This window comes from Peromyscus eremicus, chromosome X (genome assembly GCF_949786415.1).
Source record: "Peromyscus eremicus chromosome X, PerEre_H2_v1, whole genome shotgun sequence".
Classification (NCBI taxonomy): domain Eukaryota; kingdom Metazoa; phylum Chordata; class Mammalia; order Rodentia; family Cricetidae; genus Peromyscus; species Peromyscus eremicus.
This window is the reverse complement of record NC_081439.1, coordinates 103,937,800-103,962,074: the sequence shown is the minus strand read 5'-3', so window position 1 is coordinate 103,962,074 and position 24,275 is coordinate 103,937,800. Positions and strand designations below refer to the sequence as shown.

General features: G+C 36.1%; 1 protein-coding gene across 2 annotated transcripts in view; it reads left to right on the top strand.

Annotated features, from left to right (window-relative positions):
- Positions 1-24,275, top strand: part of Thoc2 (THO complex subunit 2) — a 115,406-nt gene that overhangs the window by 12,605 nt on the left and 78,526 nt on the right. For both annotated transcript variants that reach the window (XM_059251379.1, XM_059251377.1), the window contains exons 2-7: positions 3,956-4,014; positions 11,851-11,942; positions 13,992-14,043; positions 19,722-19,792; positions 20,820-20,941; positions 21,413-21,546. In XM_059251379.1, coding sequence (XP_059107362.1) covers positions 3,956-4,014; positions 11,851-11,942; positions 13,992-14,043; positions 19,722-19,792; positions 20,820-20,941; positions 21,413-21,546 — 530 coding nt within the window. The remainder of the gene's footprint in view (positions 1-3,955; positions 4,015-11,850; positions 11,943-13,991; positions 14,044-19,721; positions 19,793-20,819; positions 20,942-21,412; positions 21,547-24,275) is intronic.

Sequence of the window (24,275 nt, the reverse complement as noted above, 5' to 3'; positions counted from 1 at the left end):
TGTGAATGTGTATGGAGAGAGAGAGAGAGAGAGAGAGAGAGAGAGAGAGAGAGAGAGAGAGAGAGAGAGAGAGTTATTGCTTGCATGTGGTGGTCAGAGGACAGCTTTGTGGAGTCACTTCTCTCCTTCCACTTTTGTGTAGGTTCCTTGAATTAAATTCAAATTCTCAGGCTTGGTGGCAAGAGCCTTTATCTGTTAAACCCTCTTGCCAGCCCTTCATTTTTCAGTCTTTTTTTTTAACCTGGCATTGATTTTTATTGTGAGTTAGGGATTGTAATAGATTGTTGTGATTGAGGTTATGAAGAAAATCTAGCCTCATACAGCTAAATAGTTGGCAAGGGCAGCACAATTGTATTGGACTTTTTTGGTAATTATGCATATTCTTTGATATCCTGTCAAAATTCTCTCTCTCTTTCTCTCACTGTGTATGTGTGTGGGAGGGTCAGTTTTCTCCTTCCAGGGATTGAACTCAGCCCCTATGCTTAGTCATCACCTCGCTGGCCCTGCTTTTAATTTTTTCCCTCAGGCTTGTCTAGATTTCAAGGGCTCAGGTGATCCTTTCTCCCTATACCCCAAGTGGTAGTTTAAACTACATTAGTGCCAGGTATGGTGATGGTGCATGCCTGTAAAGCCAGTGCTCAGGAAGCAGAGGCAGGAGGACTGTTGCAAGTTCCAGGTCAGCCTGGTCTATATAGTCGGCTCTGTGCCAGCTAGAGCAGTGAAGTGAGAGTCTGCCTTCCCAATACCCCCCAACAAAAAAGTTAAAGAAAAGAAACTAAACCAGAAACCCCTAAAACATATACCCCCCAAAACCAAATACAAAGCAGTGACATTTTGATACATTGTATATAAAATCCATTTTATTTCTCTTTCATTTGGAGTGGATCTTTTATCCATGTGCCATTTTGTAACATCATACATTGGCCACTTGGAAATAGTTTTCACTGAATTAATACTCTGTTGTTTTCCTCAAAGAGACAAACTCAGTTCATTTTTGAGAAAATGGCCTGCCAGATATCTTGGTCTCAGTAGTCATAACTTGTTAGTTGTTTTCAAGTGGGAAAAAATGGTGTTGTGTAAAAACAAGATAGTTAAGCTTACAGTTGAAAACAGCTGTGCTGGCTGTTGACTGTTGGTGACTGTCTATAATCCCAGCACTTTGGGTGGGTGATGGGAGAGAATTACATTGAATTAGAGGCTAGTCTAAGCTACATAGTGACTACTATTCAACCCTAAATAAGAAGACCCTGTCTGAGAAAAAAAGTAGATGGACAAGTAGTTTCTATGCACGCAACTAACTGATAATAATTTAATGTTGAGTAGGAATTCTTTATGCAAACTTATCACTTTATCAGAGTATCTAAAAGACATTTTAAAATGGGATGTGATATTGCATACTTGGAATCTCAGTGCTGTGACACTGAGGCAGTAGGATCAAGTGTGCCAGGCCAGCCTGTCCCCCAAACTAAAAGCTAGGCCAGCACTCCAGAGGCAGAGCCAGTGGAATGCATATCTCAAAGAAACCGAATATTTCATAGCTCAGGAATATTTTTTTGTAGGTGGTGGAGGTTGAACCTAGGGCCTGATGCATGCTAAGAAGTGGCTTCCAACTGGACTATACTCTAACTCTGTGTTCTGGAATTACATAAATTAATAATGAATGAAATAGGGGTTTTATTCTTAAACAGTAATAATTATTTAGATAGTCTCTGGGTTGCAGCTATGCTGAAAGATGATGTCCAAGATTTTAGGGTCAAGTGCTTTTTTGTCTAGCATGTCTACCAAGCTCTCAGAAAATCCAGTAGCAGTTATAAATATGATTTGGTGTGGAGATAAAATTGGAGATAGATACACATAAGAATTACTGCCTTAGAAGTGGATGAGGTCACCCAGAGTGTGTGTATGGGGGAAAAAGTGCTGCTGGTAAGAGCAAAAGCAATCAAATATACGCATAAGAGTGATGATTCTTCTGAAAAGGAGGGAGGGAAGAAGAGTTGGACATGCCTAAGCTGAGGTTGGAGATGTTCCAAAGTCAGAACTTCTTTAGCACTGAGATACCACAGGTAGAAACTTCATAACTGACAGGTTGAAAGAACAGAGTTTCTTTAGTGTCTCCAAGAAAAACAAGCCCCCGTTCCTCCCTTTCAGCTACAATAACACCTTTTCTGGGCATGTCCAGGTTCTTGCGTGCAAGTCTGCCTACAGAGGAGTAAAATGACAAATGTCTTGTGTGCTGTATAGTAAACTTTGTTGAATGTACAAAATTTTAAAATATTATGTAAGGTTATTGTTAGGGGTTTGTAGAAATGACTTAGCAGTTAATAGCACTTAACTGTTCTTGCAGAGGTTCTGAGTTCAGGTCCTAGCACCTGTTGGGCAGATTACAACTGCCTGTAACTCTAGCTCCAGGGGATCTCTGACACCTGTCCTCCACAGGCACCTGAACATGGTATACACTAATACAAACATACACAAATAAAAACGAATCTTTAAAAAATTACTGTAAGGGGGACTGGAGAAAGCACTGGCTGCTTTTCCAGAGGACCTGGGTTCAGTTCCCAACACCCACAGCTCATAGTTGTCTGTAACTCCAGTCCCAGGTGATTTGACACCTTCACACAGACATACATGCAGGCAAAACACCAATCCATAAAATACAATTAAATTTTAAAGAATTACCGTCAGGATATATATGTAAGGTATATACGAAACAATGAATTTTGTGTTATGCTTCAATCTGTCCTCAGACATCACAGGTACATGAAAATATTCTGAACTGAGATATGAAAAAAACCTATGTTCTGGAATAGTTTTGGCTCTAATCATTATAGATAAGGGATGCTCCTGTTCACAATATATTACTTCTCATCCTCGGTGTTGGCCCTTTTTGCTGTTTTGATTGTTTTGTTTTTATTGTGGTTTGCACATTTTCTAGTTTGATGTAGTTCAGTAGTCACCACCTCTTTGCCAATCTTGTTTCATCTACAATTACCTTTAAATTTTTTGCATTGTATTGTCTTACTTTGTAGCAGATAGCATGTTATCTGTAGTGTTACCGTGAAGATGAGAATGCAGTATTTCTTTGACATTCTGTTTCCTCTGGGGTGGTGTATTTTTTCATCAGTAGCTGGGACATAATGTTTGTACTCTGTTTTTATGATGTGAACAGCCATTGACAGATGGTGAATTTTTTTATTAGATGTCTTAAAATGAAGATGTTCTAATTCTATCATTTTATTGGCATATTTTAATTTACAAAATAATGGGTCTCATGATATTTTCATTTATGTATACAATTTACTGTAATCACATTCAACTCCAATCATTCTCTCTTCTGTCTTTCTGCTACCCTCCCCCATAGTGACCCTTTTATGTTCTAGCCTTTGTGTGTGTGTGTGTGTGTGTGTGTGTGTGTGTGTGAGAGAGAGAGAGAGAGAGAGAGAGAGAGAGAGAGAGAGAGAGGAGAGAGAGAGAGAGAGAGAGAGAGAGAGAGAGAGAGAGAGAGAGAGAGAAATCTAGATTCCTTATCTACCTTTCCCTCTTTATTGGCTGAAATAGTTGAAAATGGAGACATTTCATTTGAGATAGGGTCTCAAATTTGCTATGCTAGCAGAGGCTGATTCTTCTGTCTTCACTTCTGAATCCTAGAATTACAATCATGCACTACTATGCCCAGTAGAGACATTTCTTATCTAATATTGGGTTACCCCATGTTTACATACGAGAGGCAGAAAAAATTGTTGTAAAAAATTATTTGCCAGTTTTTCAGAATAATGGATAATCATTCTCTAGTTCTGATGGGTTAGAAGATTGGGGTTAACTATTTTGTCATGATCATAGGTATTTAAATGTATCTGGGAAATTTCCATATACTTTTTAGGAGATAAACTTGCTCCTTAGGAATCAAGTGTTTTTAGGATTGGAAATTGACAGATTTTGTTTGTTTTTATTCTAGTTTGCATTTATGCCGGATTCTCAGTGAAAATAAAAGCCATGACAGTTCGACTTACAGAGGTATGATTTTCAAAAGTATCATAGCTATCATTTTTGGCTTGATAAAATTATAAATCTCCAGTTGTGTTGTGTGTGAAAAATCAAAGGTTTAAGAGTGCATATAATAGAAGACCTTATAGTCAGTACTATAACTGTAGTTACAGTAAGATTTACATCTTGAATACACACATTGTTTCATCTGCCTGACTTTCATAATTGAGAGTTTGTACATTTGTTTAGATTTCTGTAGTTAGCTGTACCAGTCATAAATGTGAAAGAAAGCTATCCTGGGAAGAAAACTTCTTTTGATCGTATTTGCACTAGAAAATTTCCACACAATCCGTTCAGTGCTTTTACTAAAGCTGGTTGTGTTCAGCTGGTGTCTGGGGAGCTTGTTAAAGGCAGTTGTCATGAAAACATAAGCAAAGGAGCTGTTTGCTGTAGATCACAAACAGGCTTTATTAAGTAAAATGTTACATAATTAAGCAGGATATAGATTGTACTTTTATGGGATTTTGCTGTTTAACATTCATTAATTTAAAATTAAGCACACAGATTTGGCAGAAGACAAGCCAGAATAAAAGCAATTGTGTCTGATTTATAGTGTTTTCATTTGTAGCTTTTATTGAAGATAATCTTGTAATGTTTTTTCAGTATGAAATCAATATTTTTATAACTGTCTATTTTAAAATATATAAATTATAAAATTATAAAATTTATTATAGTTAAATTATGGCATTGTGAATAGATGATTAAGAACAGTGTTTTTCATATAGAAAAATTTACTTTGGTTTTATCAAAAATTGAATATTACGTTAACTTGAGAGAATATACTTTATTAGAGGGAACATTTGAAGGCTTGAGGGGAAAGTATTTTTAACAAATGAAACAGCAAGTTTTGGTTTCTGTTATTTCAGTAAGCTCTGTTTTAAGACTTAACATCTCAGCTAGGTTTGGTGGCACATTCCTGTAATTCCAGAACTTTTATAATGCTGAGATGAGTTTTGTGATTTCAAAGCCAGCCTGGGCTATGAAGTGAGTTCTAGGCCAATCAGAGCTGTATAGTGGAACCCTGTCTTTAAAACAACCAACCAAATAAAAACCCAAAACCCAAAACCTTAATGTCTCTAGCATGACACCAACAATAAGATTCTTACCTTTTTTATAAAATTGTATAATTGGGCTGTAAATGTATAGCTCACAAATAGAGCACTGGTCAGGCAGATGGGAAGTCCTATTTTCTGTTTCTAGTACTGCAAAAAAAATTTGTATGATATGACCACTCACAATGACTTTCAAGGTTTATATGTTTTTGTTTGCCTCAGTTAAGTTGACTGCTGGAAATTTAGGAAAGTACGAAAGTATTCCTTTATAAAAAATTCTGGCACTGGGGAGGCAGAGGCAGAGGCAGGAGGATTGAGAGTTTTGAAGCCACCCTGGGATACATTATGAGACCCCCTGAAAAAGAAAACACTCCCAAACCACTAGGTTTTTCAATTTTTTTTTCTTCTCCATGCTTATTATTTTAAACTTCTTACTTAATTTTGATTTTTTTATGTGGATAAGAAAAATTTGAACCTATGAAGTTAATGTGTTACTGCTCTTTTGGATTTGAAAGAGCTTGGATCCTTAACAAGTATATAATTATAGTTCATTTACGTTGTTTTAGTTTACACATGGATCCAAAAATAGTTAGGACTGTGGCCTTAGACTCGATGACCAGTATTCTCCTTCCATTTCTCTGCTTGCTTCAACACATAGACCCACTGGTTGATCTCTGCCAGTAGCTAATCTTTGGTCTAACGCCCTGTTATGGTTGTGCATGGAAGAAACTGACTTAATACCCTTTCTTTAAGATCTCCTTTGTTTTTTTTTAAATTTAATTTATTTTTATTTTATGTATATGAGTGTTTGCCTGCATGTATGTCGGTGCGCTGTGTGAGTTCAGTGCTGCAGAGGCCATAAGAGGGAGCCAGTTGTGAACTACCATGTGGGTGTTGGGAATTGAACCCAGAGCCTCTGGTAGAGCAGCCAGTTCTTTTTACCACTGAGCTTTCTCTCCAGCCCCCGATCTCCTTTGTTTTATCTTGGATTTAGTATGGGTAGTGTCTTGTACATATCCCTTATTATGCCTTGGAATTAATTTCATTTCAGGCAAACAATTTCCATTGTACATACTGTTTGTTCCCTTTAAAAGGTATCCCTACTTTTTAGCAATAAAACAACATTGTTGGCTAGATAGATGGTTTGGCAGTTAAGAGCTCATACTGCTCTTTTGAAAGAACTTGACATCAAACACTTACATGCAAGTATCCCTCTGTTTTGTTAGTATGCTTAAAACTGCTCTTTCTAAAGTGTTAGCACTAATGTAAAGTGTTCACTGAACTTTTTTTCATATATAAAGGTTGTATGTTTCTCTGCATGTTGTGAATGTAAGTGTAAAGTTTTCCAACTCTGGTTAGCTCTGTAGTTTTAAAGTACCATTGTCTTAGTTAGGATTTCTCCTGCTGTAACAAAACTCTATGACTAAAAGTAACTTGTGGAGGAAAGGGTTAATTTCTTCTTACAGCTTGTAGTCAATCATTGAGGGAAGTCAGGGCAGGAACTAAAGACAGGAACCTAGAGGCAGAAATTGATATAGAGGTCATGGAGGAGTGCTGCATACTGGCTTACTCCTCATGGCTTACTTGTCTTGCTTGATCACCAGCCCACAGTGAGCTGGGCCTTTCTTTCCACATCAGTCATCAGTAGTCAATGAAGAAAATGTACCATAGCTTACCCAAGGGCCAGTCTGCGGTGGCCATTTTCTTAGTTGATGTTTGCTCTTCCCAAGTGACCTTGTGTGACAAGTTAGCATAAAACTAGCTAGCACAATTGACCCCTTGTCAATTTGATACACAAACACAACACTGTTAGATTATAACATTTCCTTTTTGTTCATCCCCAAGACCTCATATTAATGTTAAATATCACAATATAAAATATTCCAACTTTAAAATCTCAGTCTTTAAAATTCAGCACTTTAAAAGTTTAGTCTCTTTAAAACAGCCAGTCTCTTTCAGAGTTCAGTCCTCCCTAAAATATCCAAAGTCTTTAAAATATCCATAGCTTCCCAAATATCCACTCCTTTTAAAAATCCAAAGTCACTTTAAAAATTGAGTCTCTTCCCACAGCCAAACATTAGGTGGAGCTTGGGGAATCCTGTGGGAGAGGGGGAGGAAGGATTTTAAGAGCCAGAGGGGTGAAGAACAACTCAAGAAAACCCATAGAATCAACTAACCTGGGATCATAGGGGCTCACGGAGACTGAGCTGACAACCAGGGAGCCTGCATGGGACTGATCTAGGCACTGTGTGCATATGTTATAGTTGTGTTGCTTGGTGTTCTTGTGGGACTCCTAACAGTGAGAGCAGGGGCAGTCTCTGATACTTTTGCCTGCTTTTGGGACATCTTTTCTCCTACTGGGTTGTCTCATTCAGCCTTGATATGAGGGGAGGGACCTACCTAGTCTTATTACAACTTAATATGTGATATTTGGTTGATTTCCCTGGGAGGCCTGCCCTTTTCTGAAGGGAAAAGAGGAGTGAATGGGGTGGAGTAGGGGAAGGGACTGGGAAAGGAGGAGGAAGGCAAACTATCGTCGGGATGTAATATGGAAGAAGAATAAATAAAATAAAATAAAAAATAAAAATGCAGTCTTTCAACTTATGTGTTCCTGTAAAATAAAAACTAAGTTACGTATTTTCTTACTCCAAGAGAGAATAACCAGGGCACAATCAAAGCAAAGAAAAGCAAAACCAAAGTTCAGCAGTATACAAAGTTCAATGCTTGATGTCTGGGAGCTACTCATGATCATCTATCTAGGCACCAAAGGACCTTGGCTGCAGCACTTCTGGCTCTGCCATCCATATAGCACATGCAGCTAGTCTCCTAGGTTTAGGCCAGCTCCGCTCCACTGCACTGCCCTTGACATTCATCCTATAGTAGTGGCATCTCCAAAATGCTGGGGTCTCCTGCTGTAACTGGGCTGTACCTTCACCACTATCCTTTCTTGGGTTTTCTTCAGGGACTCTGATCCTGTCACCTGGTACCAAGTGTTCTTCTCTCCTTGACCCCTTCGTTCCTGGGGCTTCTACTTCATTTGTATATTTACCCATGGCCTGTCTTGGTCTCCCATGGTGCCAAGCTTCAGCTACTTTCCATGACCTCTTTACTTCTGGGATTTTCACTGCAACTGAGGTCGGACTTTCACCAATGGCCTCTTCTGGTCTCTCAGAGTGCTGCTCTTCACAACTCTGTAATGCAGTGGTTCTCAGCCTGTGTGTCTCTGTCCCTTTGTGACTTGAACAACCCTTTCACAGGGGTTGCATATCGCATATCCTGCATATCAAATATTTACATTATGATCCATAACAGTAGCAAAGTTACTGTTATGAAGTAGCAACAAAATAATTTTATGGTTGGAGTCACCACAACATGAGGAATTGTATTAAAGGGTCACAGCATTAGGAAAGTTGAGAACCACTACTCTAATGCCTACAAAATCAGTACCACCTGGGAAACTCTTAGATATTACCAAGTTCTCTGCCAGCATGAGGTACAATCTTGGTCCCCTCTGGACTACAGCTTTTATGTGCTGACTCTGAGGAAGCACTTTCCAGAAGATTTTTTTTTTTTGGTTTTTTTGAGACAGGGTCCCTCTGTGTAGCTTTGGCGCCTTTCCTGGAACTCACTCTGTAGCCCAGGCTGGCCTGGAACTCACAGAGATCCGCCTGCCTCTTTTCCAGAAGATTTTGCCTCACTGATGCTGGCTTCTTCTTAATCACCACTTATTTCTCTGCTCCATCTAACAAGCATCAATTTCCCTAGTAAATCAGAGGTTTTACTTTAGTAGTTCTGGTCTGTTGCTAATCTCTTCTACTCACAGCTATCTCTTCTACTCCAGTTGACCTACAGATTGTTAATACAAAATATCACACAAGCCGGTGGTGGTGGTGGTGCATGCTTTTAATCCCAGCACTTGGGAGGCAGAGGCAGGAGGTTCTCTGTGAGTTCGAGGCCAGCCTGGTCTACAGAGTGAGTTGCAGGACAGGCTCCAAAGCTACACAGAGAAACCCAGTCTGGAAAACAAAACAAAACAAACAAAAAAATCACACAAATGACCCTGGTTATCTCTGCTTCTCTTTAAAACATCAAAAGCCAAGCCTCTATCATCTGCATTGCTCTCAACAGTCTTATCATTCTGGCTCCCTGACCTCTGAGCACACAGTGGCTTTTCCAGATCAGATTGTAAATGCCACCACAATCCTCCCCCAAACATGGTCAAGTCTGTCACTTCAATACCCCATGATTTGGTACCAATTTCTGTCTTAGGGTTTCTATTGCTGTGATTAAACACCATGAAACAATAGAAGCTTGCATTTATCATTTCTTTAACCATAATAGGAGTTCATGATCATTTAAAAATAGTTACTTAGAAAAGTTGTGAATTAGGGGCTTTCTTGGCTACTTTTGTGGATTATAATTTGGCTCATTTTTTATTTCATTTGTTCAGCAAAATGACCTAGGTCACTTGTTCTCCATTTTAGTCTTCTGTGATTAAGATTAGAATTCAGGGGCTGGAGAGATGGCTCAGAGGTTAAGAGCACCGATTGCTCTTCAAGAGGTCCTGAGTTCAATTCCCAGCACCCACATGGTGGCTTGCAACCATCTGTAATAAGATCTGGCAACCTCTTCTGTGTACATAATAAATAAATAAATCTTTTAAAAAAAAGTTCAGGATCTTTAAAAAAAAAAAAGATTAGAATTCATAGAGTTCCAGTGAATAGTATCTAACATACTCTGAAGGGACAAGAGTTAATGATAATCAGCTGTTTGGTTCTTCTAAATGATTGCTTTAAAAAGTCATCTGGATAATTTCAAATAAATGATATTGTATATTTTGTAAGGAATTTTATTGTCAAAAATATATAAAATCGATCTCATTCCTACCATAACAACAATTTTTTTCTTTATTTATATAGTGTATTTACTTTTAAACACAATGAAGGCAACGTGTTTATAAGGACAGAATGTTTAAAATAAGTTCTTCATAGTGAATTGATAATGTTTAGAAGATGAATTAATGGACACATTTCATTGCTAAATAATGTCTTTTTTGGCTAAAAGGAGATAGACAGCACATTTTGTTTTTTATTTTCTTCCTGTTTTGTGATTAGTAGTCACACCAGAGGAGTTTTTTTTTTTAAGCATTTCTTTTTTCACTTTTTTTTTTTGCCCTGAAAAAAAATTTGATTTTTTTTTTCCCTAAAAGGGGATTATAACTAGGCTTTCTTTTAGTTTCTTTAAGAGTGAAATGGGGTAGGACAGGATCTCATGTAGCTAGATTGTCGTGTAACTTGCAGTGTAGATGAGGATGGCTTTAAATTCCTGATCCTCCTGCCTCTGCTTTCTGAATGAGTGCTGGAACTGTGGACTGGTTGTGCACTACCATGCTTGGTGTCTGTGTGTGTTTGGAATAAGTCTCCTTTGAGTACTTTTCTATTTTCTCATTCCAGGGATTTGAACTCAGGGTCTCAGAAATGGTAGGGAATCACTCTACCACTTCAGCTATATCTTTAGTTCCTAGGCTTTATTTTACATTTATGTTTTTATTTTTTGAGAAAGTGTGTCATGTAGCCCATGTTGGCCTGTAACTTGATATGTGTGCTGAGGTTGACCCTGAACTGCAGATCTTTTTGTCTGCCTTTATCTCCCAAGTGCTTGGATTACAGGTTACAAGCACTTGCCACTATGCCCAGCTTTATGTCATGTAAGAGATGGAACACAGGGCTTCTTGCATGGTATGCAATAACTTTACTAAGTTATGACAGTAGCCCCGAACTAGTATTTTTTAGAGATACTTGTTTTTCAATATTTAATGATTGGAAGGAGAACAAAAATTTAGTATACGAAAATCAAGAAAAAAAAATGACCCAAAGGTATTCTGTCAACTTCTAACTCCCCACTCCATAAAAGACTTTTTGTTGAGGAAATGGGGCCATGATAATAGCATGGGTTACTTGTAGTTGATAGTTCTCATAACATTGCCACTTTTGTATGTATATACATAAGTATTTATTTTTTGTTTGAATTCTAATAGAAATTGAAGAGAAAGAAAGGTAGAGTTCTGGAAGGAATTCCCTATCATGTTTACTCCTTAGGTTTCATTGTAGCCCAGAGATTGAATTGTGTATATTCTGAACAAGTTTAGAACAATCTCTGAAGGTGGCTGGTGGAGAAATGATTAATTTTGTTTATGTCTTGTTGGGTACAGTATATTCATTTAAAATATTTCTTAAGACTTTAGGAACATGGGGAAAATGCTTTAAAATGGGTTAGTGGGTCAAGTGTGCTTGTACATGTCTGTAAATCCAGTACCTGGGAGGTTGAGGCAGGAGAGAGACCTTGTCTAAAATTAAAAATGGCTGGTGATGTAGATTATTGGTAGAGCACTTGCTTAGGACACATTAAGCCCGAGGACTACCAGAAAAGAAAAAGGAGTATTGAAGAGGAATCAAAATACTAAATGATGTACATAGTAGATGTGGAAGTAAGTGAAATTTGCAGCCATAGAAAGAATAGAAGAGAATGCTTAACCACTAGTCATATTACAGTAGAGAAGGAATGGTTAACTTTTTCCTAAACCCATTAGTGTTGTTTCTGTAGAAGTAAAAAGATAAGTTGCTAGAGAGAACTATTATAAATACATGTTTCATTACTGATGTTTATAATAATTATGAGAAATAAATAGATTTTCCAGGAGAGTTTGCCTTTCTTGTTAGACTGTCTTTACACTTATGTCTTTTATGTTCAACAGATTTTCAACAAGCTCTCTATGAGTTGTCATACCATGTCATTAAAGGAAATTTAAAGCATGAACAGGCATCTAGTGTTCTTAATGACATTAGCGTAAGTATATATATTTAAAACAGTAATTGTTGCATATCTTTTCACTTTTGATACAAAGATCTTTGAAATGTATAACATGTATTTTGTCAAAATAATAGTTTTAAGGTAATGCTGGTAAGCCCTTCTTGCTATGAAGAAATTGATATTTCAGTCTTTCTGTCTGGTTGTAAGGAAGAAAAGGTTATACAAACTGGGTGAGCTAAACAGAAGTACTGTAATGAAGTCAGAGCGTCCTTAATTCATATTTTAACTCTAAAAGAGTTTAAGTACTCTGAAAGAATGTTGTTTTTGGTAATTATGATTAAAATTTTTTTAAAATTAAGAGTTAAATTATTTTAAATCATGGTTGCATAGCTCTGACATTCATTTGTTTGTATCTGCTTCTTATTTTTAGAAAATAACAGCTAATTTTTTTAAACTTTTAAGTGGCTAATTCAATTTTGCTTACATTTATTAGAGAATTTAGGGTAGATTCAGAGCAGATACTTTGAATATAGATTCAGTGTAGATTGCAAATGAATCATGTCATTGGTGATTTGATAATTTGAACTGGAAAATGAACTGCTAATTGTTAGGGTGTTTATTGTAAACTTATAATTTCAAGTGGTGTGATATTCTGTTGTTAGGCTCGTTTTTAGATTTGTGTAAATTATTTGTCCAGCTTGTCTAGTAAGTATTGAGGTGATATTGGGGAATTTGTGGTCTCATTGTGAATTTTCTATATGTTTTATATTTCTATAGTCAGATATTTTCTGTTGGAGAGTGAAATCTGCTTCATATGATTTTTGTGCTTTTCTTGGGTTGTTTAATTGTAACACACCCCACCCCACCCCACCCCACCCCAAGTACATTTGAGCAGTAGGAATTTTAATATGTATTTCTCTTTCATTCTGAAACTGTCTCCAGGTGTTAAGAGAAATATTAGTTCATATTGAAGTGGTATATTTCTTTGACAACTAATATTCTATGTTGGAAAAACTCCTGTGTCTTTCTACTTCTGATCTTCAATTAACCTGAGTATTTGCATTTATATCCCTTGAAAAACTGATAGACCACTAAGATCATTTCATTTTGTAAATTGAGAGTTGATAAAGTTTCAGTCTGTTTGTGCAATTTGATTGTAATTATTTTTCCATTTATGAAAATAGCCTAAATAAACTTTTTGTATCCCTGGTCCTTAGTTAGTGTCTCCTTTATTTTGATTACTTCATTGTATCTGTGTGCTTCTACACTGCATTACTTTTGTCAATGGCTTTTTCATAGTATTATACATTTGTCTAGTATCTTAGCCACAGAAATGGACTTATGTGACTAGCAGCTGCTGGTTTTTGTCTTTAGAATTTTCTTTTTTACAGTCTCTGAAAATAGATGAATTTTAGGGTTGCTATAGTGCCAGAAAACTACTAACTCCAGTACCTGAGCTGTGATCCTTACTAATGGGAAATAGCTCTAAAATTGATTATGGGAGTAACAAGTCAAGAGGCAAATGTGGAGTAATGCTGGTGTTTTTATACAGAAACAAGATTTAGGATCTTTTTCCAAAAGCTATAAAGAAGAGTGAATAAAGAAAAAAAATAAAATTTGATAATTATTTCATCTTCAGAGAATTTTGAATTGTGGAATAATTGCTTTTAATTGATGTAATTTTTGATCTTCTGGTACTATAATTTTTACATGGATCAGACATGGTTATATAAAGTTTTGGATGAAAATGTATAATTATTGATGGGCTTTATTTAGGTGCATGTGAAGTATTTTTCTACGTTTTAGTGCTTTTTTGAGGTGCTTCTTTAGGTTCTTGCCTTTTGATTAGCTATTCTGTGGTTGAAATTTAAATAGGCGGTTCTTTTTCTTCTTTTTGGTGGTGTTTGAGACCATGTCTCACCACGTAGCCATGACTAGCCTGGGACATGTAGACCATGCTGACATTGAAATCACAGAATGTTGGAGTTTAGTTGACTTATAGTTGATTGATGGCCATTATTCTGAAGTAATAACACTTTCTGTGTACTATTCTATAATTAATTGTAAATCTATTTTTTAATTTAGGAATTTCGTGAGGATATGCCTTCTATTCTTGCTGATGTATTCTGCATATTAGGTAGGTTTTAAGCCTTTTATTTCACATGTAACATGTCCTTGTAAATTTATGTTAATCTTTTCTTTCACAGTTTTACAAATGTTCAAATTTTTCTGCAAATCTTCAGTAATTTTTAACTTTATACAGAGTATAGTTTTGTAAATCAAGTGTCATTACAACTAATTTATAAAGTAGCTTTGTAGTATAATTTTTTTTCTAGTTTTTCGAGACAGGGTTTCTCTGTGTAGCTTTGCACCTTTCCTGGATCTCACTCTGTAGACCAGGCTGGCCTCGAACTCACAGAGATCCGCCTGCCTCTGCCTCCCGAGTGCTGGGATTAAAGGTGTGCGCCACCACTGCCTGGTGTAGTATAATTTTTGAGTGTTTGACAATGTATATTTATATAAATTTGAGCTAAATGAGCTAATTTCAAGTAAGAGTCAAATTTTCTGACATTTGTCTGAGTTTCTGCAATTTTAGTAACGCTATAATGTCATTCAATGAGATTTCTCTGAATCTCAAACTTAAGATACTGTGAAGATACTACTTTGCTGTTGTACCTTTTTGATTCTTAATTTTAAAATGAGTACGATTAGTCAAAGTAATTAAAACTACTTTTGTTTTGCGAGTAAGAAATCTGTTTTGTATTTATCCAAAATAAAAAAGGTACATTTCTTTGATTTATGGTTAAAGGTAGTGTCCCTCCCAAGGAACACATAGATTTACAAATAATGTGTTTTACAAATTTGTCAAATTTTAGCTATTGATTAAAATAACTGAGCATGGCTTCCTCATCAGTTTTGTGCTTTCTGTAGCTTTGAGTACTAACAACATTGCTAGACATATATTACCTATAAAACAAGATTTATACTCTGAGGATTTGTCAAGTTGGAAAGAGTTAATTTAGCTCATTACTCTCTCTCTTGGTTTTTTGAGACAGGGTTTCTCTATGTAGCTCTGGCTGTCCTGGAACTCACTGTAGAATAGGCTGGCCTCGAACTTAGAGAGATCCACCTGCCTTTGCCTCCCAAGTGCTGGGATTAAAGGTGTGTACCACCACTGCCCAGCTAGCTCAATTTCTAGGATTAGATGAATTACTTAAATGGTTTACGGAGTATCTAGAGTTTGGTCTTAGATAATATAAGTGCCTGTGTATGAGTTTTGAGAGTGTTTCAGATTTCGGCACAGTGGTAATGTTGGGAACAGGTCAAAATACATGTGAGTGATAAATGGGAAAAACAGACCACCCCTGAGTTGACCATGTGTCCTAGTTTTTTCCACTCCTGGCATAATTATTAATAGTGCTATCTTTCATTCTAAACTATCCTGGTTTTAATGATAAAGTACATTTTCATGGTATGTATTTGATTGATTTATACAAAATGAAAAAAGGAACTTAATATTTGAAATTGATATTAACAAATTTAGCACTGAACAAGTTCCAATTTAAAAACAATTTCTTTCTTCCTTAAATTTTATACACAGGAAACCAGTTTATGGGAGACATTTTGTGAAAGCTGTTATTTCTTAGTAGTGGTAGGAATATATTTTGTCTTTAGTAATCACCAGTTATTAGCTTCTTCATTCTATTAGTTTTTCTTCAATTGACTTATTTTGTTAAAATATAGCTTTCCTTCATAGTTCAGACATATGAGTTATTTCTACAGGTCATTGCCTTTTACTGTTAATATAGATTCATGATAATGATATTTGGTTACTTTGGAGGAAATTTCTTCCATACTAGTCAATCCATTTTTATAGACAAGATTAGAATACCATACTCAGATGAAACTAGTCCCCTATCCCCTTACACATCTTGGCAGGAGAAAAAATTGGTACAAGGGTGACTCCAGAACAAGAAAGGGAATTAGGATTACGAATGTGATCTAGCCGGCTGGAAAGATGGCTCAGTGGTCAAGAGCACGTGTTGCTCTTGCAGAGGACACAGGTTCAGTTTCTAGCACCCATATGGCAGTTCACTATCCTTAGCTCCAGTTGTACAGAATCTTACCTCTGTAGGTACCAAACTTGAATGTAGTCCATATATATCCATGCAGGCAACACACACACACACACACACACACACACACACACACACACAAAATTAATAAATTCATCTTCATGAGGGTTATGTCTAAAATGATGATGATACTAATGACATTAATTGCAGTATAGTTGCTATTTTTGGAACACCTTTCATGTTTTAGGCACCGTGTTAAAGCTTTTCTTTCTTTTTTTTTTTTTTGAGACAGAGTTTCTCTGTATAGCTTTGTGCCTTTCCTGAAACTCACTTTGGAGACCAGGCTTGCCTCGAACTCACAGAGATCCGCCTGCCTCTGCCTCCCGAGTGCTGGGATTAAAGGCGTGTGCCACCACCGCTCGGCTAAAGCTTTTCATTTTAAACTTAGTCTTTATAACAACTTCTGTATGAAAGGTATGCAGATTGGGAAAATAAGGTTTAGTGAGGTGGTCATTTTCCCAAGGCAATGCAGCTAGTAAGGCAGCATTTAAACTTGGGTCCCTTTGGCTGCAGAGCCCATGATCTTTTTACTATATCATGTTGTCTTTTTAATGTGTTAAGTGTAATCAGACAGAATATTCTTATACTTTGCAGGTTAAGAGAACTTTTCAAAAGACTAATCACATGAGGGGGAGGGAGCCTGAGAGCTATAGAAACTTGAGAGACTGACTCTGAAGTAACATGATACACTGATGAGACCTTGGAGGTGGGCCAGTTGGTTGGTGATACAAAAGGCAGGAGTTGGAGGATGCTGAAGGCTTTTTAGAAAAAGAACTTACCAAGGGCTAATTTAGGATACAGGAGTGAGGTATGATAAATGGGCTTATTTGAATAGTGTTTTGAGTTAGAACAAAAATAATAAAATAGAGAAAGTATGATTAAGATAACTGAGTGTTGAGACAGGTTAACTAACAGATTTACTGAGGTCCTATTCAGTATTACTATCATAGTCAAAAGCTGAGAGAATAGTACCTTAATCAGTTCACGTAGCTAAGAGGACTTGGACATTGTATGCCTGATATTAAAGACCTTAGCAGTGTATCTTAACAACTTTAGAGCTCTGTGACAACTGGGAACCCCGGGAAAAAAATTAATGAGACACACATCAATTACGTCTTGGAGAAAACACCATTAAAAATTGAGATTAGCTGGGCTTGAGGGCACATACTTCTAGTCCCAGCACTCTGGATGCAGAGGTAGGTGGATCTCTGTGAGCTTGAGGTCACCTAGTCTACAGAGCGAGTTCCAGAATTGCCAGAGCTGCATACTGAGACCCTGTCTCAGAAAAAAAAAGTTGAGATTATGCTATAAGTTAAATTGCATAAATCATACCCTAAGTTTTCCTTGTGTTATTTTTTCCTTTGTGGTTTCGGGGATAGAACCCAGGACCTCACAGATGCTAGTCAAGTTCTCCTATCACTAAGCCACACTCATGCCCCTTAAAATTTTCTTAATGTATTTGTGCTAACTTTGTGCTACAGTGGCTAGGATATGGGCAAATGGCAATTGTCCAAGAAGGAAGAGTGAAAGGCCAGGAAAATCTTTGATGATAAATGTTGCATGTGATGATAAATCTCCTTGTCTTTTGATTCTTGGTGTTGACAATAGAAAGTAAACTGAAGCAAAAATATAAGGTGTCTGTTATTTTGGAAGACCCACTTAGAGGCCAACGGTTATTATTTCACTAAGACTGATGCCTTTTATTGTACTTTCTAAATTACCAGTTGACTTTAAAAATACATTAGCCTGTAATTCTAAGCACTTGGGAGGTAGAAACAAGAGGATCAGAAATTGAAGGTCATCTTGACTATCTAGTGAGTTTGGGGTCAGCCTCAGGTGCTAGAGTCCCTGTCTCAGAAAGTAAAATAATCAGTTAAAGCAACAATTCTGAAATCAGCCTTTGTCTAATCCTGCTAATCCTCTTTGAAATTTTTGATGTCTGGCATTTTGCATTAATTGTTTTATTTCTTCACACCTCAGATATGAACTTGGATAAATTTTCTGAACAATTCACTAAAACTGAAGGCAGTCTCTCTTTTTTAAAAATAATTCACAGGAAGAAAATGCAAATATTGAGTACATTTTTATTTAGTGACTAGAATTGTTCAAAATAGTATTTTAAATATACCATTTAATACTGACTTTTCATAGACTTGATATTAGACTTCTCAACTTCATTGGTAAGTGAATTTTTAGGGTTAGGAAATATTTTTGTCCTGGCACTGGGGAAAGAGAGAAAAGAGAATTTTGCTGACTTGAAGGTCAGCCTGAATTTCATTGAAGGCAGGTCTGTGCTACATGAGACATTTTCGTAAAAAACGAAAACAAACAAAAACAAAAACAAACTGAGGTTGAGAAGATGGCTTTGTGGATAAAACACTTGCTACAAGTATGAGGATCAGAGCTTGGATCTTCAGCACCCACAACAAAGCAGAGTAAGGCCAGGTGTGGTGGTATAAATAAGCACCTAGTCCCAGCACTAGGGAGGTAGAGGCAGGTGGATCTTTGAGTTTAAGGCCACCTGGTATTATTTAGTGAGGCCTTGTCTTTAAAAAAGGGGAAGGGAGCATTATGGTGGTTTGCCTGTAATCCCAGGTCATGGGAGGCTGAGACGGGATCTCTTGGGCAAGCTGGCTAGTTAGACGAGCCAAATTTCAAACTCTGGGTTCAGTGAGAAACCTTGTCTCAGTAAAGTGGGGTGCAATTGAGGAAGACACCTAACACCATCCTCTGGCCCCCATACACACCAATGTTTTTTCTTTTAATTTTTTATTTATTTATTTATTTTTTATTTCTGGAGCCGAGGACCGAACCCAGGGCCTTGTGCTTGCTAGGCAAGCGCTTTACCCCCACACCAATGTTAATAAGTATGCACACTGCATAGATGTACTCACTCAAAAAGGGGGTTGGGACCAAACCAATCAAACAACAAAATAGGCTTTTTTCTTTCTTTTATTTCTCTTTTCTTTTCTTTTTTTTTTTTTTTTTTTTTTTGCTGTTGTTATGACACAGCATCTTACTATTTAGTCCAGGCTGGTCTTGAACTCACTATCCTTCTTCTTCAGCCTTCTGAAGGCTAAGATTACTGTTGTGTACCAGCAAGCCCAGCTTAATTAGAAGATATTTTTTGTTGTTACCCAGTTCAACTTGACCATTAAGGAATGAGTCTCTGTCTTAGCACCTCTGACAAGTGGTCATTTAAACTTTGTTAGAAGTTTTTCTTTTTTGAGAATATTATCTTTATTTTTGAAATTTTGTTTTCAGTGTTCCTGTGATACAAACTTACTATTTTATGGATATATGTTATAGGTGACAGGGCCAGTTATCAGTATTAAGAGAAATTAAAGTGTTTATGTATGTATGAAAGACATATTACTACAGTTTATAATTTTTCAAGATTCAGAAAGAGGTATTTTATTTTTAATTAATTACATTTATTTTTGAGACAAGGTCTTTCTGTATAGTCTGGGCTGACCTGGAGCTTATAGTGTAGAGCAGGGTGGCCTTGAACTTGTGATCCTCATGGCTCTGGCTCTTGGGTGCTGGTGTGTATAGGTGTGTACTACCATGCCTGGCCTGGAAAGAGGCATTTTTAAATATGTTTTAAAGAAGATGAATCTTTTAGTAGTAGAGAGTATAGAAAAATGAAACTTGTATCTCTTTTCTTCTGTCATTATAGATATTGAGACAAATTGTTTAGAAGAAAAAAGCAAGAGAGACTATTTTACACAATTGGTATTAGCATGTTTGGTAAGTTTTTAAATACACTTTCCCCTTCTAAATTTTGCATTGAATAAATATAATCACAGTTAAATCATGTTAAATGGAGGAAGATACTGACATTCAGTTGACTTCATGGTAAGGTGAGATTTAGATCTTGAAATGGATGTTTTGTGAAATTGTTATGAAATAATCGTATTTCTAAATTACTTAATCTATACATATAAAAACCCTCATGATATTTCTGACTTAGTGAGTTCCTAATATAGAAAAAGGTAAGGAACTGTATAGTAAGTAGTCCTTAAACTGAATTTCATAAACTCTTTATTAGGCAAGGACAAAAAGATGGAGGTAATTATAAAAAAAAATACAAGTTGGGCTGTGGATGTGGCTTAGTTGACAAAGTGCTTGCCCAGCATGCATGAAACCCTCGGTTCTGTCCCTGGTATCCTATAAACTGGGCATAGGGACACATGCTTGTAGTCTCAGCACTTGGGATGTGGAGGCAGGAGGAGCAGAAGTTCAAGATCATCCTCAGCTACATAGTGAGTTCAAAGACAGCCTGGGATACATGAGACACTGTCTTTAAACAGAGAACACCACCACCTTCCCCCCAATAGAAGTCATAATTGTCTAGTGAGCCATTTTATGTTCGTAAAATTAGAACCCAGGAAAAATGCCATGACTGGGACTTAGAAGAATGTTCTTGTCTTTGTTATATTATAGTTTGGCTGCTTGCTGTAGAAAAATATAGAATGCTGAAGTACTATATTAGGTAAAAATTGAGTTAAGACAGGCTCAATGTAATGAAAATTCTGTAGTTCTTAGTGTGTGAGCTGTGTACAGCAAAAAGGTAGTTTTAAAGTAATTTTTGAAAGAGATATGTATTTTATATTTCAGTATTTGATGAGTTATTTTGTTGAAATTCTAGGCTTTATAAAGAGATAATGTAGTTTTGTATTCTTACATTGGAAAGAGTATTTTGAATATATTTAAGATTGTGGGTACATAGTTGGAATGCTAAAGTATAAATTGTCTTTAATATTTTTTAATACAGTATTTAGTTTCAGACACAGTTCTGAAGGAACGTTTGGACCCAGAAACTTTGGAGTCATTAGGGCTAATCAAACAGTCACAGCAGTTCAATCAAAAGTCAGTTAAAATCAAGACAAAACTCTTGTAAGTATATGTGGCTTATGTTACGGATCAAGTAGCTGAATGTTTATTTCTCATTTTGAATAGTAGCAGTTTCTAAAGGCCCTTTGAAGGCTATTTATGTTTGTGTTTGTAGTTAGTATTTTTTCCTTCTAAAACACTTAAATTACTGAGTTTTCAGTGAGCTATTCCTGTGTTAACTTTGTCCATATTTGAGTTTGAGATAACATTCAAGTCTTCTTAAGAAGACTTACTTTAAAGGATGTGTTTGTATATATGTGGATATGCTCAGGTGTCCTCAGAGACCAGAGATGCTGGTGTGTTCCCTTATTAACTAATACTGCTTTTTATATTAAAAGATACATAAAAAAGTTAAACTGAAATACCCAGTCTCATGATTGTTTTAAGTTAGTGATATTCAGGGAGAGTACACTACATTGTGTAAGCTTGATAATTGAAATAATTTTATCCTTTTCATGATACTTCTGATTTCAGTTATAAGCAGCAAAAATTCAATTTATTAAGAGAAGAGAATGAAGGTTATGCCAAGCTGATTGCTGAATTGGGGCAAGATTTATCTGGAAATATTACTAGTGATTTAATATTAGAAAATATCAAGTCTTTAATAGGTAAGCCATACATGTGTCTATATACTATGTATTATTAAGATAAGCTTTATTTTTAACTTTTAGAAGGTATCCATTAAAACAAAATGAATCATCCTCAGCTCTATAGTGAGTTTGAGGCAAGCCCAGACAACAGGTGATCCTTTCTCAAAACAAAGAAAAGAACCCCTAAACCTGGAATTATGTAACTTTTGTTTTTAATATTTTATCGGCATTTATGAAATTTATCATGATCTTTATGAAAACTATTTTTGTCATTGGTACCTGTGTATATATTAGTTCCCATGTTCTTTCTAACACTTCTGTCTGTTAATTTTAACTATTTCTCAGACATTTTTATAGAGGGTAGAAAATAAATAAGAAATTATGAAATTTATGAGGGACTTTGAAACACATTTTATCTTTATTTCTGAACGTAGCAGGATGTTGCAAGAATATAGCAGAAAAATGTTCTTCTTAGTTTTCAAATAGCATTTTTATTACATTACTTTTATACTGGGCATTTGAAGAAAGTAGCTGATGTTTATAGACAGGAGGAACAAATAGGGTAATCTTGGCTTTCTAAGTTTGGCAAGAATTCCTCATATTATTTGTTAGTTAGTCTTCTATCTAGTGAATATTTTGAAAGTTGTCCAAAATCATGTTTTGTGGTCCCCAGGAGGAATATTATTTCCTGCCTCATTGGTTATAACGTAGCTGCCATATACCTTCAGCTTGTTTTTTATCTGTTTGTTTTTGGAGTTTATATCTGAGTAAGAACACAAGTTGGCTGAGTCCTTATTCCTGTCTAGTGCTTTCTGTAGACATTTAAGTAAAGCTGTATTTATTTCAGTCTTCTTTATTCTTTGGCTTGGCTACATTCAGTTTAAATTTACCTTTTTCTTTGAAGGAAGGTTCTGGTAGATGTTCTAGTTTTTTTTTTTTCTACTTCTGTCCTATGATGATTGAACATCAGATGAGTGAGCCTCTAGCCCTGAAGGACTCTTGCTGTCTTCTGTGGCTTTGACTGTGTAGTGACCTGTTTCTAAAACTCCTCTAGTACAGGTTTCTTTTCTTTCTAGTAGGCTGCATTTTTCCTGCAGATTTTCCCCCCATTTATCTAGCTTGGGAAGCTTGTCAGTACTGCCATACTGTACTTTTTTCTCTTCCTTGTACTGTGTCATGTCCTTACTTAAGATAATGTTCCCTCCCTCTTAAGATCTTGTGTTGTGGAAACCCTTCCAGTATTTGCTTTCACACTTTATCTCCTTTTATGCCCATGCCTCTTTTCCTTGTTTTTTTTTTCCTTCTAGGTTTTTATCTTTTTTATACGTCTTTGTTATTTTGGGAACGTTCCAAAGATGGATTTTCTTGAAGGTATGCTTTTATGTAATTAGAAAATGTTTGCTCCTTTCTTTTCTTCAACTTTGCTCTCATAGAAAAGAGGTTATTATCTCTGTAGAGCAATGTGACATCTCCACTTCAGGCTCATGATCCACATGGATAGTTCATAAGTATAAACAATTTGATTTCTTGGTCTGCATTCATTCTAACCCATCTGGCATCCGGTAAAGATGGTAGACCAGATGTACTCAGATACCATCTTCTCAAGTCTTCTCTGGCCACCACCACTTAGCACTCCTTATTTTCTTGGGTTAGTTTTCTTCTCAGCACTTACCACTATATCAAGTATAGTTGATCCTGTGTTTCCATAGGGTTTAAAATATTCATGGGAGAATCTGTTGAAGTATTTATGTTCTATTAGTTACAATATACAATCTTTATGTGATTTAAAGTAAGAGCATGTATATCGATTATAGGCATATCTTTTTCCATTTTATATGAGACTGTAGCATCTGTTGATTTTGGCATCCTTACGGCAGTCTTGGAACAAACTTAGACACTGAGCTTATGACTCTACCATCAGTTGAATGTACACTTCATGAGGACAATGTTTTTTGTTTGGTTTGTTTAGTACCCAATTCTTAGGGTTTGGTAGGTACTAAATAAATGAGTGGAAAGTTAATTAATATCCTCCCCATTTCTTGTGGTATTTATAGTGATTTTTAGCCTCTCTTTTTGACATGGAGAAATTTAGGAAGCTTAGCTCCCTAACTCTGTTTCTTTATGGTTTGATGATCTTTTGTTCACTCCAGTTGTTTGAGAAAGGAACTTTTCATTGATGTAGAAATTGAGGTTAAGGATTTAATTTAATTGAATATTCTTTCAATGTTCAAATTAATTGTATTCACTTTCAGGGCAAACTCCATTTAATTTAGGTCTTGTCTCATCTGACCAAAACAACTTCACCTGCATAGCATCCTGTTTTTAAAGACATCTTTGGATAGGTTTTTTCCATGTTCATTTCCACTGGCTTCTCTTAATGAACAATCTAGATAGGTAATACTTCATACAAAACTATCTCAGATCTGGTCTTCATTAGCCATTGTGAGACACCAATACCTCATTTGGAAGGTATGTATGTTGGGTACGGTTGTGTTCAGGATACTTTTTCTGATCCAGAGAAATTTTCATTTATTACCCTTTAAGATTCTGGCAAATGAAAGTACATCGAACTGTTTAGCCTGTGCTGTAAGCACAGAAGCAGAACTGCTAGTATTATGTAGTAGTGATTACTATCTAAAGTCTGACAGGAAATCTGAACAACTTATAGGGATGAAAAATTATTAGTAGGCTACTAATGTATAGTATCTGCCCAAGGGGGCAGATAACAATGTATATTTTATAAATCA